Here is a 26,326-nt window from a genome sequence, read left to right as displayed (position 1 = left end):
TTTTGCATGCAATACTTATGTATACCATTTATTCAAAATATTTTGTTTTCATCGCCCCTGATGAAACAGAGTATAATTGACTTTCAATACAAAAGCGAGTTTCAGCTTGTATAAATTTCCTTTTCATACGCCGGAAGTGATTTTTTTTCTACTCCCGTTTGTAAAATTCCTAATTACTCACCGATCTAGCGTGCGGGAAGCGTCACTTTACCACGTCACTTTCGTTTCCCACTGATCCGAGCAACTTCGGACATTTCTGGGACTTTACCGCACGGATTTGGGAGCAATCGGATGTTTTCGGAAATATTTCCCACGCTTTGAATTTTGACGTTTGTCAATTCTGACGGTCATGTCAGTGAATATATTCGTGATGTTTTGCGAAAATATACTCAAAACCTAACGGTCGTAGAAAAAGTATAGTATGCAACATGTTCGGTAAAATTTTTAAGTCACTCGTTTATTAAACACTCGCTCCGCTCATGTCTAATAAACTCTTGAGTCAAATACCGTTGTTGCATAATATGCTATTCCATGTAAATTGGCATCTTCTTCAATCATGACGCTTGCAGTTCAACTGTCAAAAAATATATCTTTTGGAGTAAGGAAAAATCGCCTTAGCAAATAATCTCCTTGATATCCGGCATAAATATTTTTAACGTCAGCTACAACAAGGAACATAAAAGGTGTACTTTTATTCGACTCCAATTCAGTTTTCTTTTTGCCTAGATCTAGTTTTATCCGACAAGTAAATAAAGAAGCCACAATCACTAAATATCAATCAGTTTATTCTTTTTCATCTCGTTTTCACACTGCCTGGGAAGGTAACAACCCAGTTAGTAAGGAAAGTCGGGCAGTCTTGGCTCGGACTTATCTGGATCGTTTCAATTAATTAAAAATGACTTTTAATAAGTTTACCGCGGGAGCTTCAAATGCAACGGATATCAAAAACGCGCACATAAACGAGACCACTACGTTTCCAAAAAATATCACAATCTAAAACAATCAAATGCTATGTTATGAGATCTCGCATGTGATAGCGTTGACAGACACTCACCGTCATTACATTGTGCAGTTGTAGAGATCCGTCCAAGGCAAAACTTGTAAGGCACATGATAACTGGATGGACCAAATAAGCTCCGTATGTCAGTCTACTGAGTGGTAAAAATAGCTTACAACTAAAAATGCAATTAAAAGGGCCTCCATATCCTGTACAGCAGGCCACTGTTATCCACGCTATAGCCAAACCCCAAGCGGTATGTCCTAAAGCAACCTAAAAAAATATTTTCCGTACCCAAATTTGCAAAAAATATGATAAATGGATTAATATTATTACTGCCAAATAACTTTAAGGATGTTTATCGAGGTCCATTATAACAGTATTTTTCCAGGGAAGTGTCTTAAGACACGAAAAATATTCTTGCCCTTTCCTCATAAATAACGTATAACTAGAAACGTCAGTTATTTTCTATATTTATTTTATTTATATGATTTATTTATATATTTGAATATATTTTCCACAAACAAGCGTATCTCCCAAATAAGTCAAAACAAAGTAGATGTACTGAAATTTTAAATTTTAGAATTCGTTTACCTGGAAAATAAAAAATTCTTTATTTTTCTCGCAAAGCTGTTGTCATTTTTGCACTAACCGCAGAAATTGAAATATATGAAATTGGATATTTGGAATAGAACATCAATGAATGACAATGGTCTCGGCATATGTTTGTTCTCTTGCTTATCCGATAAATTTACAGTTTCACAATGTACGGCAAGGAATATTGCCTTTCAACAAGCTATATATGAGTGTCTATTATGATTTTCAGGTCTATTTTTCAACTAAATTTTCGCGAACTGTGTGAAAATACGAAGAGTTATAGAACACCTAAATATTATTGGATAAGTAAGTAATACCTACATCCCAGGTATAATTTAAAAAATACGCCGTTGTACGTCAAGTTAGTATTAGACTAGATTACCTTAAAACTCTTAAATACTTCTTTCGTATTTGTTAGGTTACGTATTTTGACAAAACTCGAATTATTAAAAGAAAAAATGTTGCACAGATTGGATTTTAAGTTTAAAGTGAATCTTAAAACAGAAGATTCTAGGGTTGGGTATGAGAATTTCCGAAAAAAAATTATTTGGATTATCACTTCGTTATAAAATTCAAAATGTCAGGAACTCGATCGGTGCCAGGACGGCAGAAAATGAACGTTGCAGTGTTAAAAAAGCCTTATTTGACTGAGCCGTACCGCATTAGATCGCCAAATGCCCGAGGTTAGAGAATAAAAGAGAGATGTATTTCGAAATAACTTTGCAGGGCAATTTTCTGGATCTATTTAACGTCCCTTTATTTTGATATAAGGTTTTGTACATGTTACAGCCAAGCATTGTAAAAAAACTGGATTGATAGTATGCACTGACAGTTAGTTTAGTACGGGACGTAGATAAGCGGCAAATTAATTTCCTGGAAAAGCGCAAATCTAAATCATGTGTGTTGTTTCTACGTCATTCAAGCTACGTTGTAAGGTTGGCGAGATGAGGTTTCCTGTGTATCAGGAAAACAGGATAGGGAATAAGTTAAATGCTAAAAACAAAACCTATACCTATATAAGCCGATCTCCAAAAAGAAATCCTAAATTTCATTCTGAAAACGAACCCCGAACCATATTATAATGCGGCGCAAAAAGAGAATGCAAAAAAAATATTCATTATTTATTTATTATATGGCGGAACCGAACAATTCTAGAAAAAAATGTCGAGGAACATTTTGAAATTTTGTCGTATAGATATACTCCAATGAAAAAGTTTAGATAGAATTTAACTGAATACTAACCAAATTTTATATTAGGTCCTGTGTTTTTGCTCATAATTCAAGATGTCAGCCTTTTAATCCAGCATCAGGATATCAGAAAAGAATGATGGTGAATAAATGCTCAGCAAAAAATTTGATCTTCTGCCGTATATGTTCCTAATACCATGATTCGAAGAAAATGCCGTAATATATTTTTGCACGATCAGTCCCAAATACGTCAACAAGTTAGATATAATACAAAATGTTAGTTCGACTCATTAAACAGGAACTTTGAAGAAATCGATCTCACAGAATAAAAAAAAAACATTGTTATAAACTTTTTAGTAACACCATGGAAATTTTAGCTAATAGCTAATTTGGCCCATATCATAGTGTCATAGAAAGAAACAAAATAATTGGACTTCGGTACAAAATGTTGTTTGGTGCTTAGAGCCAAACACGTACACACTACATTGGTGGCGTCAGGAACGCACTCTACTATCAGGATATCAGAATACATACGAGATCTATTTTAATTACAAATATAAATCGTAGCCTCAACCATGAGAAGCTAATCCAAAATGACCAGAAACGATGGCGAAAATATCCGTACTATCTTTGCTACATTATTAATAACTCTTGAATACGAGACGTTCCTGTGTTTGAGGCAAGCTCATTAAAAACATAATTGGGCATTTGCCCGTAATCGTTTTGATAAAATCGCGTTATTCAGAAACCATGATCGTTTACAAAAACAAATTGGTTTACGATGTTTATATATATGCCTTTTCAGAAACACAAACTAGGCCCACAGTTTATTTACACCAAAAAAGATTTTTTTCTTTGCCTTCACCCGATCAAAGACTGCGTTACGATAAAGATTATTTTAATGTTGGGGAAGCTTACGTTTGAAACGCATATGCGATACGTATACGACAACCTTCCTGCGCCGATGTATTAGGAGCGGATAATCAATTAAGAGATTTAACAACTCTACGCTGACTGCGCCACCAAGCCTGGACAATTAGCAACAACTAACTAATGAAAATCCAATGACAGTACGACGAATCGTGCATCAATGATTTCATCAAGAATCCTTCAAGAATTTCAGCATTGGTTAGTTTACAATTTATCATAAGGGCCGCAGAAGTTGGCAAATCCTAGAGGATGAATCCACGAAAAATGCCATTTAAACCAGGCACAAAACTTTTGGATATTTGTTGGATTTGTTGGATTGTTTGTTTGGATATTTTGGATATTGAATTCAAGGTGAAAAACACAGTGGAGGGGTTACTTCTACCAACCTAGATTTACGAATAAGTTGGAGAATATGTATGAAAATAATCCATACCGATCGCCGTTGGCACAATGTAAAATTTTCGATAAAAGTTTCGTTCTTTGCTGGCGGAAAAAATGTAATACCTAATGCGCCATGCGAGAAAAATTTACAATTTTCACTTCTTCTTATGTTTTCCCAATATACACGCGAGACTATGTTGTCAATCTTTCTTCGCAGCGATACGTTTCTAAAAAAAAAACCAACGAAATGTCTCTTTTTATTGCCGATATTTATACCCCGCCGATTTTAAAAAATGACGACAAATATATATAAATGATAATTTTTGATTTTTTTGAAATTCCTTCTTTTTTTTATTATACAATATTGGCAAAACATGACAGTAAAGATTGTAGTGGTGTATTTATAACACTCATTTGATAATTTCCTGTTGCTACATCATTTTAATGTAATTTTTACTTCCTCTCCAACAATTATTCCTAAAAACAACAGTATGGGGGTTTGGAGCGGTAAATACGTGAATCGCAACGAAAACGCGCAGGTCACCATTTTAATAAAATGAGAATGAAATTCCTGCAGTCTACGTTACACTTGAAATCCTGCGAATCAGTACGATCTGGGGGCCTGCCGGGTCGAGCGCTAAGAATCGTTCTCTGCAGGAGCCGGTGAACTTCCTCGCTCGGCAGGACCGACTTGAAGCTTTGCTTCGAATATCAGGATAGCAGTAACAGTCGGGAGATGTTTGTCAATAACGCTAAGGTGATTTACAATAATTATCGGCATCGCAACGGAATAACCATAAATAACAACAATCGATTCCGTGAAGTCGTTTGAGAAACAAATTACAATATTTTTATTAATGTATTGAGGATGTTTTTTTTTTATCTTTATTGTTCATAATAAAAGTTCTGGTCGGATGAAAATTGCGGTTTGATATTATTCATCGATTTGAGGACATCGGAGAGTTTCTCTTCGTTTTGTTGCCGAAACGGAGAAACGAAATTAAATTTTATCTATACTTTCATTTTAAAATTAATCAATTGATGATAGGTATAGTCGATGTCGTTACCTACACCACAGAAAGGATAGTGAGATCATCGTTACGTTGATTTATTGATTACATCCAACATTATCAGGACACTAGGAGTATACAGAAAGCAAACGATTAACGCAATTTATGGTAAAATGATTGATTCTAGTGCAGTATTGACTCATAACGGAATTACCTAGAAAACCCTAATTCCTATTTATACCCCAAGCACGCAATCTAATTATTTCACGACTTTAACTTCTTTTAGTGGTTGAGGTTTTTGATGGCGTGAATTGGAAGTTTCATGTTTCAAAATTAACAAATTGTCGATAGTTATCATTGTGTTTAAACATAATTACAGCGAAAATCAGTACTGTTTTAACTAATTATATGCCAGTTATTCGAGATTTGGGAAATTATATGTTTTTTTTTTCTTTAATTTTTACAAGATACCCTGAAATCACCAAATTTAAATTATCCGGGGTTTAAAATTAAGCGACGAATTGTAAATATGATCAAATTCGTTTTTAATACCAAATAGTGGAAACGCCTCATTATTAATATATTATTTCATTAACTAATGCGCGTAGTTTTCTCTGATCTCAAACCAACTTGAGAGATATTAACTCAAAAAATTGTGAAAATTTAGATTTTTCTATTGTTGTTTCTCGAAATCGAGTACTTATTATAAAAAAAAATTAACCATAAATTTAAATATTTCAAAATTTTTAGTACCAATTCAACATTGAGACATTCTATAGACAAAACATCAAACAACTTTTGTATGTTTTTTTTTGTAAAATTGGAAATAAGTGTGTTAGGAAGGAAATACTAAAATCAAAGGGTTCGATTTTTTAATATGTTTGTTAGTCCATCTCTAATATTCTAAGTTAAGCGTGATAGAATATGCTGATGGTTATATCAGAAATGCTAACTTCAGTGTTCTTATTGTTTTTAACACACTATCCTTTCTTTGAAAATATTAACTTTCAATTTTGGTAGCTTTATTCCATCAAAAACGTGTGTACCCTATCTCATCTTACATTTTAAGTTTCTCGTTAGTATTTAAGGTTAGAGATATGGCGGCTAAGGTTTTAATCACTCTATTTTTCAGTCCCTTATGTCACACTACAGAAGTATATATCTCATTGAAATTGTATTTTTCGGAAAAAATAATAAAATATAATATATTATCGAAAAAATATCTAGCGCGCTCGGTAAAAGAACACACACATGCCGCCATCTTATTTGAGGAGTGAAGTATGAAAGGTCACAACTAAAAGTAACCGTAATAAAGAGAATATTTTGTTCCAATTATTTAAAATGCATGTTATGAGATAAATTTTAGAGAAAAATAAATTTTCCTATTTACGCCCTTGAAATATGATCTTCGGCTACTTTTTGCATTCACTTTTACTAAAAAAAAATTACCAGAAGTACGGTCGCTTAATCCAATCGCTATTCATATAATAAGATCGGCTGATGAAAACTAATATTAATGAGCGTCGTTTTAATTTGCACCCAATTTAAATAATTATTACAAAAACGGAAGCAAATGGAACGTAAAAATAAAACTCCAAGGTAAAAATTACCCAACTATTTTAACCGTAATTGTGCCTTAATAAATCATTCATTACGCAGGACCTATATTCGATGCATCAATCACAATCGGTTTCCAACTTAGGAAATCTTCGTATACTTACGTAAAATGCCGACGCTGGAACTGTAAGCCCTTCTTTACCAAGTCCATAAACTAGAGTACCCAAACAAGTCAGAGCACATGTCCACCCAAACACTACCGTCATGGGTTTTAGGGTTAACTGGCAATTTATTTTGAACAGTAGGTATCCTAAAATCATCGCGAAAAATCTTACTTCAAATAAATTGAAACAGTGCAGCCTTAGAGTCCTAGAATTTGTTATGCAAATAACTAACCAATTATTATCCCCACGAGATAGGATCCCACTCTCATCCAGGGTTTATCATACAGTTGGTCGAATAGAGCAAAGGGTTCCTCGACTCGAGCAACATAGTCATTTCGCATAGCTATTAGGAAGGTTGTGATCCAAGATAACAGCATTAGAAGCGCAATAAAAATCGCAACGAATTTCAGATGCTTGTATCCCCTAAAAATGTCAAAGCGCTTGTGAAAAATATCTCGTAACTTTATTAGCATTACATACACGTTATTACTGTAATTTTTGCTAATTTACACAAGAAGTTATCTATTCACAAGTACAATGAAAATTATATTGCCTATACAAGGTATTTTAAAAAAACATACGCCAAAGCTTGACGGACAGCCGAGCTGACATCCAAAAAAAAAGGAAAAAATATCATATAAATAGAAATGCTTAATAGTTAAAAATATTAAAAATAAATATTAAATATTAATATTAAAAACTAAATTTTAAATTAAATAAATAAAATAAATATTAAAATTAAATTAAATATAAATAAATAAATATTATCCGGGAGGTATTTTCATGACTAGTATTGCCTTTAAAGGTACAATTTTTACTTTTACTCTTGTATGGTTTTGGAGAATCATGAAAATTTACAAAATATAGTTTTTTGAATATGATATATTTTTTGGACAATTTGATATTCAATAAATTTAGTTCAAAGAAAAAAAAAGAAAATACCTTATATTTAATTTTGGATAAAGTGCGCAATACGTTTGTATTTTGAAAAACCCTGTATCACTAAAGGCAACAGGCAGGCATTTCCGTAAGATTCCAACAATAATACGTTGTGTGCAATCTTAGTCCCCATTCAAATACTAGGTAGGTTTTTGTGCCAACATTTAAGAGTTAATAGTTTGAAATAATCAAAATTAAGATTTTGCGCCGCGCAAGTTACACCCAAAAAAGGGAAAAGCATAAGGAGCAAATTATTATAACCTTAATTTAAAAATTCAAATATCTTACAAGCCTAATACAATATTCGATTTGTTGTTAATGGCTTGTATTGATAGGAAACCTATCGGGCCCTTTAAAGTAAACTTATAATTACTATACGGTGCGAGATTCTAAATTGGAGTAAATTCAGTAAATCAAAGAAAATTTTAAACTTCTAGTCCTTGTCATGTATTAAGTATTTAACAAAAATTATCTTATTCGAAAAATTTATTTAGCAAAAACAAGATGTCTTCCAATTTTCGAACATTCTTGTCTAGTAGATAAATCAATAACTTCATTTTGTGTTCTTAGCCTATTAAATTAAGTACGGCATTTTCGTTGAATCTTTCGACAAACCATTTTTAATCTGCACAAAAATTTGAACTGGGTTGAATTTCAAATTTAATATTTGTTAAATCTTTTCTAGATTTGCAGGAACAAAAATTTGAAGTTTTAGAGCAAATTTCCGAAAAAATTAATTAATTTCATTTACTGAATTTAAAGACTCGCAATTATGAGCCTGTGGAAGGAAAATCTTACCTAACAGCAATTGGCAACAAAATAGCTGCGATTATGAAAAATTGGGTGTCATTTGCCATGTACCAGGACCATATCATACAAAATTCTGCTTGAGGAAAAAAATTGTTAATATACAGGATATTCCTCCACCAGTAAACATCGCAGGTCACGTGGTCCAATATCGCAGGCGAAAAAACAGAGTTACTAAAAACGTAATTTAAACTTGTTAAGGTAAAATAAAATAGATAACATTTGTGCGATTTACTTGTGAATATACCGCATGATAATTTCGTTGGCTCCCAGCACGAACAGGTACGCAGGAGTCAATCTCACGAACCTATAAAACACCATCACTGTAAATTTTCGTAATTCGACTCCAAATATTTCCAAACCGCTGAGCTGCTTAATCGATTTGATTTTCTTATTGTCCGTTCTGAAGAAAATTAGGGTAACAAGAAGACCGCTATAAAGAAAACAGAAATGTGCCACACTGTCGAAGAATAACAAAAGCGCATTTGGAAATTAACTCACCTGATAAAGAAAAAAGTATCGACGGAAAATGTTGCATTAGAAATTGTCTGATACATAAACCCACGTTCCGTGACCGTTCGTAGACTTTTATTTCTTCCTATTGCGAAAACCTCCAAATACGTATGCACCAGAATAATCCAAGTGATGGAAAAAAATCTCAACCCGTGGATACAGCCGATAGCGTCTTGGGATATACGTTCAACCGACATGATTTTTCTGCCGTTGGTAAGCGCAGAAAACGATAAGAGTAACCTTAAAATTATATCTGAAAATATAGTTTTGTAATGGGAAAATTGACTCGAGTCTTAGTTGTCTGGAATAAGGTAAATAATAGAAGTAAATCAAGTTATCAGTGATTTCTTGTAATTCAAACAGCTAAGAAATTAACTTTTATGCGTTACAGAAAATCATAAATAAACCGTCCAATACTGGATACGTAGTTTTGCGCAAAGCATACGAGACTGGACACTTAAGGGCTCAAAAAATCCACTAACAAAAAAAAATAAAAATCTTAAAATATGTATGATATTTTCAGGGTGTTCTTCAAATAGACGGAAAGATTTTAGAGTTTCTTTGTGAAAAATATGAAAAAAGTTTCGGTTTTGTTGAAATTTGGCAATGTTATTTTATGTATTAAGAGTGTGATTTAGTCCTAATAGATTAAATAATTAAAATTATTAAAATTAAAATTATTAGATGATTCGTCGAGTTAGAATGGTGGACATTTCCAGCATTTCCACTGCGCCTAATATTTTTATTCTATTAGGCCTAGCTTCTTAATATACCAAATAACATATTTCGTCAGATATTACTAAAAAAAATCTTGAACATTCTCTCTCTGTCTCTGTTAAATATATGCGTCTATTTTTTGAACATCCTCGTTTTCTTAGTGTGGAAAATCAAAACAATTACCATTTTTCAAAAGTTCATACGAATTTTTCGTTTTTTTTTAAGATGGTTATTATTTAAATTATTCATGTTTATTCCAACATGTACCACCAGATTTAAACCTATTTTTTACAAACGACAGTTAATTTTGATAGACCTCATAAGTATATCAATATTTGAACAAATATAAAAAATTAATTGATTAGATTGATTTTCTTAGTTTTGGTTAGTTTGTTAAATTATTGAAACCTGCAAAATCAAATTAAGACGAAGAAAATATCTTATAAACCTTTTCCTTTAATAATATACTTTAGTAATACAGGTAAAATTTTCAGAAAAACCTATGTATGTTTTAACATCCTGCTTAACAAAAAACACACACAGTTTTGAGAGTTTTTCAGAAATATATCTTAGAAAATATCTTTTTAGTGTTGAAGATATGAAAAAAGTCCACAATTTTTGTTAACCCGTTCGAGGGTCCAACACTGTAGTTCAACTTATCTTAAAGAGGAAAAAATGCTTCTGGAGCAACCTATTGCCATATTTGTGAAGTTATACCAAACGAGAACGTTGTTTAACTTACTATTCTTTTGTTTTTCAATTTCTTGTGATTTTACTACCGCTTCCTTGCTTCCTCCGTCAATGTTATTATTTTGAAATTCGACATCCTTGTGGCCAATTTTGTTTCTCCGATTTTTCAAAGACACCTCAACGACAGATGCCACGATTATAATAAATACCGTGGCAAGACCACATCCTCTAAAAAACATTAAAAAAGTTAAATATTTCGATAGCGCAGTTTTTTAATAAAATATTTCAAAGCACAACACTCAATAAACATTAAAATTTATAAGTACTTGAGTAACAGTTTCAACCATAGGTTGTACCAAATAGCAGTGAGGCAATAAAACCAAACATTACCAGACATAGAAATAAAATTGGGGTATCATTTAGTGTTGTTCAATTTTTTAAGCCCCAGCAAGAATTATGTAATATTATTACTAATATAGCATTACTTAATAATTTATTTCTGTGGTAATTAACTTTCGGTTCGTTCTCCGTATTGGATAATGTTACTTTAATCTGGTTTCAGATTTTAACATAATATTTATTAATATCTGCTTTTTACATATCCCAAATTTTTAATTAAGCGGTTTGAGCTGAGCTGAGCTGAAATTCTTTTGAAAGTCAGGATACCTCAAATAAATAATACTTCAAAATTATAAAGGAACTTTAGATATTAAAATCATTACAAAATTGTTCATTTGAAGATTTACATTTACAAGAAAATAATTAAACAACTTATTTGCATATGATTGTAGACTATCCACGACATTAAAATTATATATTTTTTATTACACTCAGACTAAAATAGTAGTTCAGTTAAACACTGTCGCCAGTCACATTCAGTGGTTTCCAGTAATTTAGTCACGGGTTGTTAGCGATTACATAATTTCGGTAGATTTGCACTGTCTATTTTCGTGTTTTTTTGCAAAAATGCAACATGTGTATTAACTTTATAAACAAATTAGTCACTTAAGTGTAAACAAAACTTGTTGCACAATATAGTATTATACATCAAAAGAAACTTTCTTTAAGAATATATGAGAGACACGTACCAAACTCTTACTTTATAGCAAAAGATCGTACAGATGGTATGCTGATACTAATTTTAATAACTTATATCTTATCTAGCTTCAAATTAACTTACGTAACACTGGCTAACGCGATAATTTGAAAGACGTTCATATAGGAATGCAAAACATAATTTTATAAACAACTGAATAAAATATTAATCACATTGTTTGCATTGTTGGCAGTATCGCAAGTAATATTGCATCGGAAACGTAATGACGTGATTATTTAAATCATGAAAATTCATCCTTTTGCCTTGTCCTTATTGTATTTATTGCCTTATTGATTTTAACGTTACGCATATAAACAGAAATATTTACCATTAACCTTAATTGTACACGAAACATTAATTATTCATTTTTTTGTCTTTATTTACTTTAACTTATGCAACGTCAAACCAATAATCAAATACAATATCCTTATATCAAATTTATAAATAATAAAATAAAACATTATACAACATGCACGAAAAAATTCGTCAGCACAACTGCATGTTTCATAAAAATGTGTACCATGTGGCATTAAACAAAAAGATTGATGATATGGCTATTATATTTTTCAGTGACTTTATTATTTTTGAAATTATTTGACACCAACATTTTCAAAATACAATCTTTAAAAGTAAGGTAAAACTTAAAAAAAGGGGAATTATGCAAAGATTCTTCTGAATCCAAAATCAAATTGAAGTTATTCTCGTTTTTGAAACAATCTTAATTCCTTTTCGTAATTTTAATTTGAATTTTCTTCTAACATTTCCCTTTCTACGACAGAATATTTGCCCCATTGACATTGAGGGTTCAAATTTAAATATAATTTAGTGCTGTTTCAACCCTTTTCATCTGTCTTTCTTGAAAATACTTTTTACCTATTTTTATCAACTTTCTAATAAATCTACCATTACAAGCACAATTTTTACCATTGTACTAGATTCATTTCCAAAATACTTACCCCACAATTTGAACTTTTACATCTGTCAGTAAGGAGTAGTCTCCGGGCACTCGTCTGACGTTGACAATACTAACCGAGGAAGCCCGGCTTTTTTCATAAATCAAGATCGTTTTGACATCCGAAATTTTACAAGATTTCGGAAGGCATTGCCCCAGATTCAGTTGGCGAGTCTAAAAAAATTGAATACAAATGCAAGTGTGTTAGTACAACATTGTGAAACGAAAATAATAACGAATGCAAACTTACTCCTATATTTTTTAACGTACCCTTTTATTTAATTTATTACATTTTTATAATAATATATAGTTATCTGATTGTGACATCTGAATCTGACCTTACTTTTAATAGCATATTCCACATATTTCTTCAAATTTTAGGATTTTCGGTTTCCCCCGAAAGAAAAATAACTAAAACCTGGTAAACCCGGTACAATACTATAGACCAGTTGCAGCATGAAATGTGATTTTTGTTCCATTTCTGAGTAGCAGCTAACCTTAAACGTGAACGGTTGATTCTACTAAAGGATTTAACTTTTGGTCCAAATTTCTTTATTTGTAGACAGATTTTGCTTTTTCCAGTTTTAAATCTTTAAATTCGGGTTTAAATTGACATAACGGTTACTCGAAATATGTTTTTTAAACTAGCTTGAGCGAAATAAAATTCAGAAAGAACCGTAAAATCCCACTAACGTGTATTAATAAATGAAAATAAATTAAAAATTATGTTAAATTCATTAGCAATTAACTTATATACACAGAACCACAAGTAATTCGTAAATTCAGTATCAAATCGTTAGAATTAATATTAGAGTTTTTTTATGTTTTGATAATGCAGTTCATAATTCAAGGATTCAGATTCAGATTTATGTTTTTGTTTGATTAAATTAAAAGTTGCGAAATATAACTAATGAAAAATGTTAGGGTAAATAAAAAAGCAATTTAAAACGTTATTAATGAAGTTATTAATAAATATGCATTCAACAAGTTAACCACCTGTATTTTGAAAACAAATGGAAACTGATATAAGGAAAGTCCCGTTATTTTTACGAAAAAGATGTATGGTTAACGGAATGACCAAGTTTTTTAACACCCCGTACACTACATCAGATGAAATATGCATGCAAAAGTAAATTCACTCAAAAAAAAAAACGAGAAAACTAGTCCAAACCGAAAAAGAAAAAAAAGGTCGCGGAATACCGAACAGTGGAATCTAGAACAATTCACGCCCAAACAAAAATGCAAATTGTTACGCATTCGTTTATACAACTTAATTCACGGTTGGTTTTTTGTTTGCAACTTGCTCTGGGCGAAATTGCATTAATAACGCGAGGTCAGACTCTCTTTGGGTGAATGCCTTTCTTCCTCAATTTGTTAATGAAACTTTCCAAAATTTCCGGACCACAAAGCCCGAGGCTGGTCGTAAAGTAGACACAAAAGACCCGCTTACGCAATTATTTAACATAACGAAAGTTATTAAATAAATTTTAGTAAAAGTTTATTTCACAATTTTTGGGAGTTTCTTTTTTTATGGGATTGCCAAATATGGGGATTAAAGTTTTTGAGTAATGTAGTAAACATAAAAATCATCCTCGGCAGTAGGTTAAGAGCTACAAACTAAAAATACTTTCTTTAGACCTTCCGGATGTATGTAGGATGATTAATGTTGCACTCTTTTTCTTATCCATTATTTATGATGTGTTACTATACAGCACAAAACAAAGAAGATCTAGAACATAAAGTTAGTTGCTATCTAAAGTTGGACACAAACGGGCTAATGCCTGATAAATTAAAAATTAATAGTGACAAAAATAAATAAATATTCTTTCAACGAAAAAAAAAAACGAACGGGAAATCTTCACACTGTAATAAATAATATGGATGTCGACATGGCCAAGAAAATTAAATATCTAAGATTAAATAGATCACAGTCTTGGTCCGAAGGAGCATATAGCCTTTTAATGAAACAAAGTATCTTCTATGTTTGGAGCAACGTGACGAACAGAATGAAAATAACTATATGTGCATAGTGCGTTTTGCCTCTCGCATTGCAGGTGTTCTACAAAATTAAATCTTAAAGATCATATTTGGTTGACCGATTAACCCACAGAGAACAACTCTACAAAGCTAGTGATATTTGAACAGGGCAAGCTGATATATAGAATCTTGAATAAAATACAAAAATCCAATGTGAATGTTACATTTAGTGTTAATGTATCGTCTGATAAAATATATTTAAATAACGTCAGGTATTGACCCCCCAGAACTACTACCTACATATCTACCTGCATATTTACAAAACTTCTGGATTCCTCCTGCGTCGTTTGTTGATGAATCGAACTGGAGAAACGTCAGCAAGTTCGTTTCATCAACAAGCAAAGCAGGAGGAATCCAGAAGTTTAGTAAATAGTATTACAATAGAATGTGTGAAAGTTTCTTTGAAAAATTAATCTACCTGTAACTATTTAAAAGGAAAGTAAGTTTATTAGGAAACTTAAGTTGTATGTAACGGCTAGCGACATAAACAAAGCTGTTTGAGAAGTGAAAACCTCCGAGCTTTTCTACTGATGTAAGGATTTTGATTTCTAAAACCCTATTTCAGACAAAAATCTGACGTGTGACTATTTATGTAAATATTTTATTACTGACATCATCCCTGTAATGTTCATTCATATTCATATTAGTATTTCGTGCTTTTGTAAAGATTTTTAGCAAATTTGGTTTATGGTCGTATTATTTTTCATAGCGGTTAATCTATAGTTTTTCTTTTTCAAACATATTTATTTTTATAATAAATACTAAATAAAACCTTCAATTTGCCGTGCATTTTCCCTCTAAACTAATATTTGCAACAGCGGGTTTTTTGAATTGAAACATGTATTCTACTTCAATATAAAGTAGACTGCGGGCATTTCCTTTCCAATTCTGAATATTGCTGATCAAAAATTATGATTACATAAGAATTAACGGACCTCATCCCTTAATATTTACATTAATATTGGAAATTTTTTTATCGATAGCTAGTGGCGGCCACATTTGTCCGCCATAGACGTTGTTTCGTTTCAACCTCTTCCGTGCGCTTCACGTAGCAAAGCTGCGACGTGATTATTAAACTGTGTGGCCCTGCTTATGCGACATGCGGACCACAGTGATGAAAATGTGCGCTTGCGATGCCTACGTTATTGCGCTCACAAGATGCAACGCCAAAGGAAGACGCAAAAGCAGCCCGTGCACCAGGAGATCAGAATTCGTAGAGGGTCACGCGTGTTTTGAACGCACGCAGCAGGTTCACGTAACTTTCATTTCCTCGTCTCTGCTCGATACAACCGCTGATTTCCCTAACTTGCGTGCGACTAACCCTTCATTTAAGGCGACCCTTGAACTATTTTAATCTATTGATTTTTTAGAGGAGCGTCACCGCAACGACAACAACACCTAATAAGTAACAGCAACCACAACTATCACAATCCTGCAAATGGGATCTCAAACAAAGAACGAACAACCTATGGACAATAAAATTATGACTACAACAATTAAGATTAAAATTATTATTATTATTATATTAGTAAAAAAAGAAAAAGTCGAAAAATTCAAGAAAAGCCACCGCTTTCACTTTTTTACTAAATATGTGCTACTAATTATTATTTGAAAAATGCATCCATTGAACATAAATATTGTTCTAGAATATTGTTCTAGAACCATACAAAATTGCGGTAAATTCCTTTTTTGTAGAGTATTATGTATTCGAATTAAATTCGTATATGTCAAAAATGTTGGAAAGATTCCACTCATTTTGAAGATTCCACTCAAATTGAAGATATTGTACAAATTTATTTTGGTTTCTTTTAATGTCTTCATTAAAATATTTACAACTTTTCATCGGTTGTGAACTATAATATTTTAACTTATATATCACATAGGAATAGTGTAAAATTTTGGTTATTTGAAAATGTGATAGAAAAGTTTCATTTTTCGTACAGTTGATTGTGCTATTAATAGATTATTGCAGATTAGAATAATCCTAAATTGAATATATTAAAGTAAAAAAAGTAAAGGAGTCAAATTTCTACTCTGTGGCACTTTTGATATAACATCATACGTTGAAAACGAAGAAAATATTTTCTGGCAAAGTCATTATAAAAATGAAAAGCAGCTAATTTTGCAAGATCTGTCTGGTCTGAACTGAAACAATTTACTCATTTTAATCTAAGGCATTTGCAATTTCTTACAAGCTGGGACTAAACCCAAAAATGAAATATCACAAGATATAAATTTTCAGAAACGATCAACTATTTTTCGTAATGTGGCAAAAATATATTTTTTAAATTGTGAGTGCTCAAATAATCTTTCCGGACAGCTAACAAAATTTGACTTCAATTTTGCTTTGTACGAGTTATTTTAACTAAATTTTTATTGTTACGGTGTAAATGCCCACGTTGGTTTTTAGTGTGTTTTATAAAATTAGATTAACTTTTATAACTTTATATTTTGTAACACATTTAAAAAGAAGATTATTTTATTATATTTTATAGATATCTTTCTATACTTTTTCGTCGACTATAATTCAATAATTACCAATCATTTACTTTGTCGAATTAATTCAGATATCATTCAAAAAAATTGCTCAGACCCATAAATGCAAAGCAGGTGAGTAGCGCTTCATAAGGAAGTCAATATTTTACGCCAATATTTCGCTGAAGACTAGAATGAATTTCTTCAATTGCTGCAGCAGAGCATGTAACAAATAGCGTAAATTAAATATTAACTTACCACAGGAGTGAGGTTCGCGTTAATATTTATCCTTATTTTCGCAACATAGAATTGAAAGTCGAACGGTGGTACTTCGCTGTTGGTGTGGGGATTTTGAAGTTCGTAACAGAGCGACATGGATCCCAACCAATAATCGTTGCCGAAGAAAAATTGACCACTATAACGCCCGGATGAATCATAAGCTGAAATGTCAAAAGTTTCCTTACAAAAATCACACGGATTAAAGGCTATATATTTATTAAATGTACTGTTTTCATTTTAAACTTTAAGATCATTAGAAATAGAGCTTGGGATAGGCCACGACAGAAGGTATGTGGGTAATATCGCAGATATGATCCATCTTCGAACATATTTCGATTTATTGATAATTTGGGAGAATTAGCATTTAACCTGCCCAGTCACTGCGACCCAAAGGATATATTACGAGGCACAGGCTTATCATTATTCTTACTGCTTTTTTTTATAATTTAGAAGGTCTAATGTAAATTTGGCGGATGGACTTTTTTGAGAAATAATTTTACAAACGGTTCGCCCACCCCACAAAAGCATTCTGCTCCAATCATGCTCTCTGGGAGGTAATCTCGATTAACATCTTATAACAATCACAAACTAACTGGGAGGTTACTTTGCTCGATTGCTTAGTTTTTGTTACTGCTTGGCTCTAGGATCTAAGAATATTGTAGCAGATGTTTTGTCTCCCTACCCGTGTCATTTTGAAGATATCCAAAAGGATCGACCGAAATCCGGACAAATTGAGATTAACTTATTAGTATCAAAATTAGCCCGTGAAATTAAAATGGATTTCAAAAGTATCATTGAAAAGCAAAATAAAAATGAATTTTGTACTAAGATAAAAAAAGGAATAGAAATGGCTAATGGTGCAAACGGAATAAAAAAATGGTATATTCTGTATGAAGGCAAATTATTTCGTAGCGGTTCGGAAGACAATAACGGTTTCAAGATTGTAGCACCAAAAGTGATGATATTAAACTTAGTAACTCAAGAACATAATGATAATGGTCACTTCGGTTCAAAAAAATGTTGGCTCTGGCTTAAACGATATTATTATTTAAAAAAAAATGCGTCCAATAATAAGGAAAAATGACTGAACGTTCGAAAAAAACTACGGGTAAATTTCATTCGGTTTTAGTAAATTCTCCTAACGTTTTGGTATGTCTAGATTTAACGGGTAGTTTACCAACATCAAGGGCTGGTGTAACACAACTGTTGGTACTAGTTGATGCACTTAGCAAATATGTTTGCCTATATCCGCTAAAACGGGCGAATAATAAAGCCATCTTGCGGATACTTATCCAAAAATATTTTGGCGAAGTTGGCAAACCACGGGCCATATTGTCTGATAATGGGACTCAATTTCGTAGTAAAATATAGTCAGAAAAGTTAAAGGAATTAGGAGTGAGAATAGTTCACACTTCCGTGTATTATTAGTAACCAAACAGAACGGATTAACATGAAGATTGGTCGTCTGTTACATATGTTTTGTAATGCGCAACACACTAAGTGGGCATTCTTCCTTAAGGACATTCAAATATACCTGAACAGGGCTATTCATGAAAGTACGGGGTATTCTCCCTACGAATTGCATTTCGGGAAAACTCGAGTCAATCAATTATTAGAGAATAGTCAATATCCGACGACTTTTAAAATAAAAAAGCAAATAAAATAAGCTCGTAGTCTCTTGCAGTCCAAGACCGAGAAACGGCGTCAGAAATTTAATTCCAATCGTAAAATTGAAACTTTCAAAGCGCGATAGTCGATAGAAATTGATTGAACTGTGCGTGTACGGTGAGGGGGGGGGGGGGTTAAAATGGCAGCGCTGGAAACGGGCAGGTAGTATGGAGTTGCGAGGCTTTATCTCCCTATAGAGTCTGTGGTGCTTGTTGTTATATTTGTCTCAGGCAAATGGTAATTTTAGGTAAACGGTCGTTTGTCTAGACTATTTCCCCGGGTAAATAGTGCCTTTTCTTTGTCAAGTGCTAAATAACTAGGCAAATACTATTTGACTAGTCAAATGGTATTTGCCTAAGCATGTTTTAGGCAATTAGAAATCGAAATATTTGTAATAATAAACTAAAGTCCAGCCTATTTAGTGAACAGTTTTTATGAGAAGCTAAGAAACTAATTCTACAAATAATAACAAAATGTAAACACAAAACTTTTGTTATTGTAAATTTCGTATATCTGGTTTGTTTTAAAATGGACTGCCACAATGGCACTTACGGCAGCAAAGATTTTTAGACTTAAAACAAGCACAACAATTGCCCCCCAATGAAACGGTGTCTAGGGATTTCATTATAATTAAAGGTAATTGCCGAAATGGGCATTAGATCACTCCAAGTAAATTAGTTTTTTAACACACCTGTTTTTGGGCATATTCGAAAGACGTCATTCTTTGTATCCTTCTATCTAATGGTCCTCTATCAAATTTTGGAACAACAACAGTCAAATATTTACCTACTTCTATGTCGCCAAAAACGGTTCTGCTTCTATTTAGTATTATTTCTGCAGCGTTTACCTGTCCATCATAGGATTTTTTCCTATTAATTCTAATATTTTCTTCACTGAGACAGAGATTGCAACTAACCCCAGTACTAAAATCGGTGTTAACTTTATTAGCAACAACAAATATCGTGTACTATTTTTTTACATAAGGAACATTTCTATGTACCTGCACTTTCGATGTCGCTAACAAAAACAGCAAGGTTTATATTGTCGACAATCCACATTTCTTTGGTATTGCTTGTATTTTCTTTTTGCTAGGTAACTTTTTCAAAAATCATTAGCTTTATTATTTTTGTGCAGATTCCTTGCTCATATTTCGCATTTAGCTGCTGATAATATTCTTCTTTGTCTACCTTGTTGTCTGTTGAAAAAAGCAATAATGCAAGTTGCCTAAAAGTATCATTTGCCTGCGACATATTCATTACATTTATTGTTCTTGTCCACCAGACAACCCCTCCATACGATATGATGTGATGTGACTACTTTTAAAAATAACCAGACTGCAATATACCGCAAAATATCTTCCTAGCAATGCGAAACGCTTTTCTTAATATTCGATTTTCTTGGTGATATATAAATAATGCAAGTTTGAGTATTCCAGGGTTTGATGATCTTCGTCAAATTTATTTAAAATATTATATTAAATGATTATTATTATTGTAGAAATTAATTCATTATTTTCATCAAAGGTTTGAAAGGTAAAAAATATTATTGCAATTTACTGATCAAAATATGGCAAAATCAACTAGATTGAATGTAACAACATCGCAATTGCCGTTTGAGGGTCAAAATAGCCTAGCGGATAACCTAAAAGGTAATTAAATGCAATTACCAAACACTAATTGAATACCGGATACAATTTTTGCATCGCAGTGGAAAGTAATTATTAAATAAGGCTGTTTTTACTTTTACCTTGTTTCCTTATTAAAATGACCAGATGCAACGAATTTTTTATAGAATGTGACGCATATCGACACATATTGGCACATAGCAGGCTCCGTACCTTCTTTTACTGATTGCGGAGTCAACCTATTGAGTACCTGCTAACCGCACATAAATAATTTTACGCGTTTGAAATTTGAAATACTATAGTAAAAATTCTTTAACTATTCTAAATACTACTGTATGTGACCACCATTTTCCTGAACACGTTTCTTATACACTCTAATTGTATGATTGATTGTTTGCCCCTGAAATCCTTTGCCGAAGTTCCACGGCTTTATTACAAGGTGTTCGGTACATGTGATTTTCTATGTGTCCCCAAAAGAAAAATCTATTATTGTTAAGACGCGGCTGTTGACTGGCCAATCCATAGTTCCGCCGTTCCCTATCCAACCCCTGGGATATTCCATATTAAGAACATTTTTAACTTGCACAACATTGTGAGGAGGGGCGCCGTCTTGCTGCCATATAATCAGCCCTGATATATTTAGGGGTAAATTTTCTATATATTGTTCTATTGGAAAATAATGGTCTCCAGTTAACTTTTGATCTATAAATACCGGACCCACAATATGCCTATCTATATTCTATTAAACATATATAAAATACAGGGTATTCAATTTAAAAAAATATGATGTAGGCTTATATGTCAGAAAGTTGGTAGTGTTTTGTTTTATACGTCACTTGGAAAAAACTTGTTTTTTGTTTACCTTGAAATCTCTAAAAACAAAAAAGTTACAGCCAATCAAAATGTTATCAAGATAAATTGAACGCACGGTACATATTTAAAAAACACGTTGCATGGTATAATTTACCATTAACATTTAGCTTCTTAACCACGGAAGAAATTAGTAAAAAAATATTGTTCAGCTATTTATTAAACTTATTCCGATTACATATATATGTTGCTTATCCTAGCAATATAAAAATAGAACAGAATGGGACAATAGAACTATATCGCATTTTTGTCTCCATAATCATATTTGCAAACATAAGAAAGTCTTAAATTTCTATGTCAGAAAATGTATTATAGGGGATCACAAAATGGAAATTAATGGTGATGAAAGCAAATGTTCCTGAGTAAACTGTAACCCTCTCTAACTAGAAGAACTATCCTTTGGTACAAACCTTCGGTGCTACATAATTGCGAATGAAATGGTGCGTATCAGTCAGCTAGACATAAATTCCGGCGAGTTGTATAATCGCGTATATCTGCCTGGCTTACTTTTAAGAAAAGTTAAATGCAAGCAATTATGAGCAGCACAGGAATCGAAAGTAAACCAACATGTAGGTATGTCGACGACTTTGCACGTTCTTATAATATTCCGAAGCTATGCGGTGAAAATTTGCAAAACACAATTTGCAGAGTATTTAATGCATAAACAAGTAGCACAACGCTTTCAAATTAATATTAATAACAGTATCTTTATTTTTTACCAAAACTTAATATGTATATCGATATATTCTTGTTGGTCTGCGGTGCACAGAGATTCTAGAATATTCCTTCAAAAATTTAGAAAAAATAGTATTTCTTCACCAATATATTTTTCGTTATTATTGTTTTTTGATTCGCAGAAGGGGCGCGTCATAGCAATATACAAAGAAAATGAGAGTGAACAAGTGAGGAACTAGAAAAATAAAGAGGATAGTAATATACCATTAATACAACATTACAAGTTGGATTTGTCCCTATGATCCAGAAGATGTATTGTGATTTTGTGATCAGAATCCTTGGAATAGCACGTTGTCTGTGGTTTGGTTACGTAGCGCAGATGCAAACGCACTCTTAAGCGACTACTGATATCACTCAATTAAACAATGTTGTGCAAATATAGGTCATAGTTACAATGAGAATGTTTAGTGCACATTTACTATCACCTGGAATTTTTGTTGAAAAATTATTATTATTACTAAAAGACTTTCATAGGAAGTATAAATAAGCAAATAATAAGTACATAAGTTCGTCAAGTTTTAATAATTTTGCAGTAAAGGTAAATTCAGACTAAACGAAACGTAGTCCCAAACAAACTGCGTTGCACCTTATCAAAACTTCAGCTTACTAAACACATTACAACACATTAAAATACAAATACATTAAAAATACATTTACAGGTCTGCTGTTGACGTCTCTTTTAATAACTGTGTACATTTGACAGAGAGTGATATGATATTGAATACGTTAAATAAACGAATATATATTTTTAAACATTCTATTTTACCTGGTGTCTGAAACTACAGAGTTCGAAAGTTTATTTAATTTAATTTCATTAGTAGATAACGAGTTGGTTGTCGATTAGTTTTTGCTGTTTTGTTCGTCGGTGGATATTTTTCCACGTATTTCAATCTTTTTAAGTCTACGAATATTGTACATCTAGCTCGTATATGGCAGGAGAGGACCAGGAAGAAAACGACATTCTTGGATACACAACCTGTGCCAATGGTATGGGTTATCATCTGCTGACTTGTTCAGAAATGCAAGGGCAATGGGGGAAGGAGAAGAAGCTTCGTTTAGGAAGCATAGCGATTGTGACGATAAAGCGCCAAAAGAGTTAAATAGTCGGTGCAAGAAACTTGTAGCGCGGTTCATCTGGTATTTTCAGATAGAACCACAAAATAGTTGCTTTCCAATGTTGCAATTGTTCAAATTATTAGGATCCTACTTGTAAGACAGGCCAGAAGAGCTCTACCAATTTGTTGTTTGTGCGCTATATGGATTAATCTTTCGTGCGACAGGAATGCAAATTTTCATAATCACTTCTATCTATCACAATTTAAATATGGATTTATAAAATAAAATATGCAACTTTTGGGGATGCTGCAAAAAATGTCAGGTCAAAATCCGACCCCAATTAATCGTTTCAATACAATATTTATCCTCAAAAACAATTGTCAAACTAATCTTCTTCAAAAAATTAGTGCGTCTTTGTGCGTGTTTTTGAAAATTTTCCTAACATAAATTCTGAATTATGATGTCAACACTCATATAGGGGGTGTGAAGTAAAATCATTACAAAATAACAAAAATTCAATTTTAGGCGAAAACCATTGAAATTGTTGTTACTTATTTTCGAATATAGATACGGGGTTATTAAGAAAAAACATAATTTGATTTTAAAAAATTTACCGAAAGTGTTTTTTTCTAATACCTGACACCCTGACATAAAAATGGTGAATCTATTTTGACTTTTATAAATTTGCGAGAAAAATGAATTTCTCTTTTTTTGGTAATTGCAAATTTTAATTATTCCAACAAAATGTCCAACATAATATTTAGTATGAGAGTAGCATTGAACTCTACGCAAAAAATAACGATGCCAGTGATTCTATATAATAAAACACCAAAAATACTCTGTATCCCAAAAATGAAAAACTCTATGACTCCACAAAAGTGTCTGGGATACTATGTATATAAATCACGTATATATTTAGAACAATGAATTTGTTTATTGTTTAAGAATATTTTTAAAATTAATACAAAGACGGATATTGCTGCAAACGAGTACAAAGATTAGAGCCATCGAGTAATCAGATTACTAGCCAGAGCTAGTCAAAATCAAGACGTTATCCGCTTGACGTCATATCGATTAGAATTTAGGAGTGCGATAATGCGAAAAACTTGTATGTAACCATTTCGCGCAAGAAATTTCTTCCTGTCGCAATTTTTTCGTTATCGAAGAGAAAACGAGGCGGCTAAAGGTTATTTCGGTTTGCAAAACCTTGAGTAGGTATAGCTAGCGGTCTTGTCCGCTTATAAGAACATTTTTAAACCTACTTTAACTCATTGCTGTAATATACATTAATTTTAAAAACACAATAAACCTGTATTTAACGCAAACCAACTCTATAAGGTGTTTCTGCATTTTTGAATAAAACCATTTATTATGACAAAACGTGGTCCCAAGTCTATTGAATTACTTCGTCTCTAACATAAGGGGTGTGAAAGCTTTAAAGAAGGAACTGCTTTTTCCATAATTTTAATATTAGTTTCGATTTTTCTGTCAACTAGAGTAATATTAAAATTATGATAAAACGCATTTTTTTCTTAGAGCTTTAATTTAATTATTTCATTAAAAAATGGTCACGAAAAACAAAGTCCACGCGGTACAATATTATCTCGGTTTTTTTTTTTGTCATAATGACTGACTTGCTTAAAGCTTATTTTATATTATTAGTTGTGTAGATGGTCAGAAGAGACAGAACTCCCATTTGCATCGAATTATTTATGATACTACTGTTGTATTCTAGATAAATGGCATGAGAAAATTTAGAAAGTCGGGTGTTTTAATTACGCATAAAATAATTTTGTTTGCAAAGTCTTAAAGGTCATTTTGACAAACTAAAACACTTATCATCGGAAATACATTGTAATTATCAAGATATGACCAAAGTTAATCCACAAACTTATTATGCGTAATAAACAAAACTTACCTTTAGCAGCCCACGAAGTGCCATTAAGCAAATTAAACAAATAAACGGCCATGTCTTCCTTGCACGTTTTCTCTGGAATTTTGTCCAGCCTATCAAACCAGTTGTGTTGGTCGTACAGCCCCGCGAACCACTTCATTTCGCTGACCCCCTCAGCGCCATTATATTCCACAATTAAATTGTCGCTGCGCTCAGAAAAAACCGGAAACTGTATTCCGTTCGACAAATACGATATATCAGACGAGTTGTACGTATATTTCGCTGTCGTAGGCTCAGAACCGATTTCGATCATCATGATTGCAAATGTCGTTGCCCTTAGCAAATGACCGACGACACTCATTTTTTGATTATGTTACAACCAAGACCAGAAATGTGCACAAGTTTTTTTAACTCAAAAATGTTGAGTTTGTTCAAATAACTGCAAAACTTCGATGCTCATTTTTAATAAACTAGCACGATACGCGCAAACATGTTTGGTAAAAGTGTGAAGCGAACTACTTGCAAGAAGTTATTCAACTGTTTATCATCGAGCTTTCGATTTCGTTGAATGCGTTGCCGGTGTTAAGCCCGCTGGTCATTCCGTTGCGTAATAATGGTAGATGGTGATGGTAGTCACTTAAGAAGACGCATTCGCACCAAGATTTTTAAATGAATCGAAGGAAATTACGGGGATGCAAACAAAAGGGCAATTCAAACGACGATAAAATTATTGCATTTATTATCTTTAATAGACTTCTCAATAAGTCACTTACCACAATTTTTGCGTCGAAGGCTTTTACGTAGAGCTCCATCCATAAGTTCACCTCATTGTATCTTAATTACGTTACTGTCCTTCCTTTCAGTATTCAGTATTTGTTTTTGATCATCTTTAAAATTCTATAGGAAATGACTTCATATTCACGTTACCGTAAACAGTAATTACTCAAAATCCAATATATGTTTAAGCGGCATCGATGTTCACTGGTGCACAGAGGATATGTATCTCTATAGCAAACGGGAATTCTGCTAGTTGAACGTAGTTAAATATTCGGAAATTATAAAAATATTTTTATAAACATTTAACCCGCAATCCGATGTTCTCTTCGCGAGCTTCACAAGACATGCACACAATTTACTTTTCCCCCTTTGA

The 26,326-nt window shown here is 32.4% G+C and overlaps 1 protein-coding gene across 1 annotated transcript; it reads right to left on the bottom strand.

The window, feature by feature from the left end:
• Positions 1 to 701: 701 nt before the first annotated feature.
• LOC132701525 (nose resistant to fluoxetine protein 6-like) lies at positions 702 to 25,671 on the bottom strand. Its single transcript, XM_060669539.1, has 11 exons — positions 25,201 to 25,671; positions 17,309 to 17,490; positions 12,543 to 12,712; positions 10,543 to 10,718; positions 9,072 to 9,336; positions 8,806 to 9,003; positions 8,562 to 8,744; positions 7,057 to 7,247; positions 6,825 to 6,970; positions 1,055 to 1,270; positions 702 to 993 (listed from the first exon to the last, which is right to left on the bottom strand). Exons 1-11 carry the CDS (start codon positions 25,535 to 25,537, stop codon positions 886 to 888), a joined length of 2,172 nt encoding a protein of 723 aa, XP_060525522.1. The 5' UTR covers positions 25,538 to 25,671; the 3' UTR covers positions 702 to 885.
• Positions 25,672 to 26,326: the final 655 nt, after the last annotated feature.

Source organism: Cylas formicarius, unplaced genomic scaffold, assembly GCF_029955315.1.
Source record: "Cylas formicarius isolate icCylForm1 unplaced genomic scaffold, icCylForm1.1 PGA_scaffold_4__25_contigs__length_36172078, whole genome shotgun sequence".
In the NCBI taxonomy this organism is placed as follows: Eukaryota; Metazoa; Arthropoda; class Insecta; order Coleoptera; family Brentidae; genus Cylas; species Cylas formicarius.
This window is presented reverse-complemented; position numbering and strand designations above follow the sequence as displayed.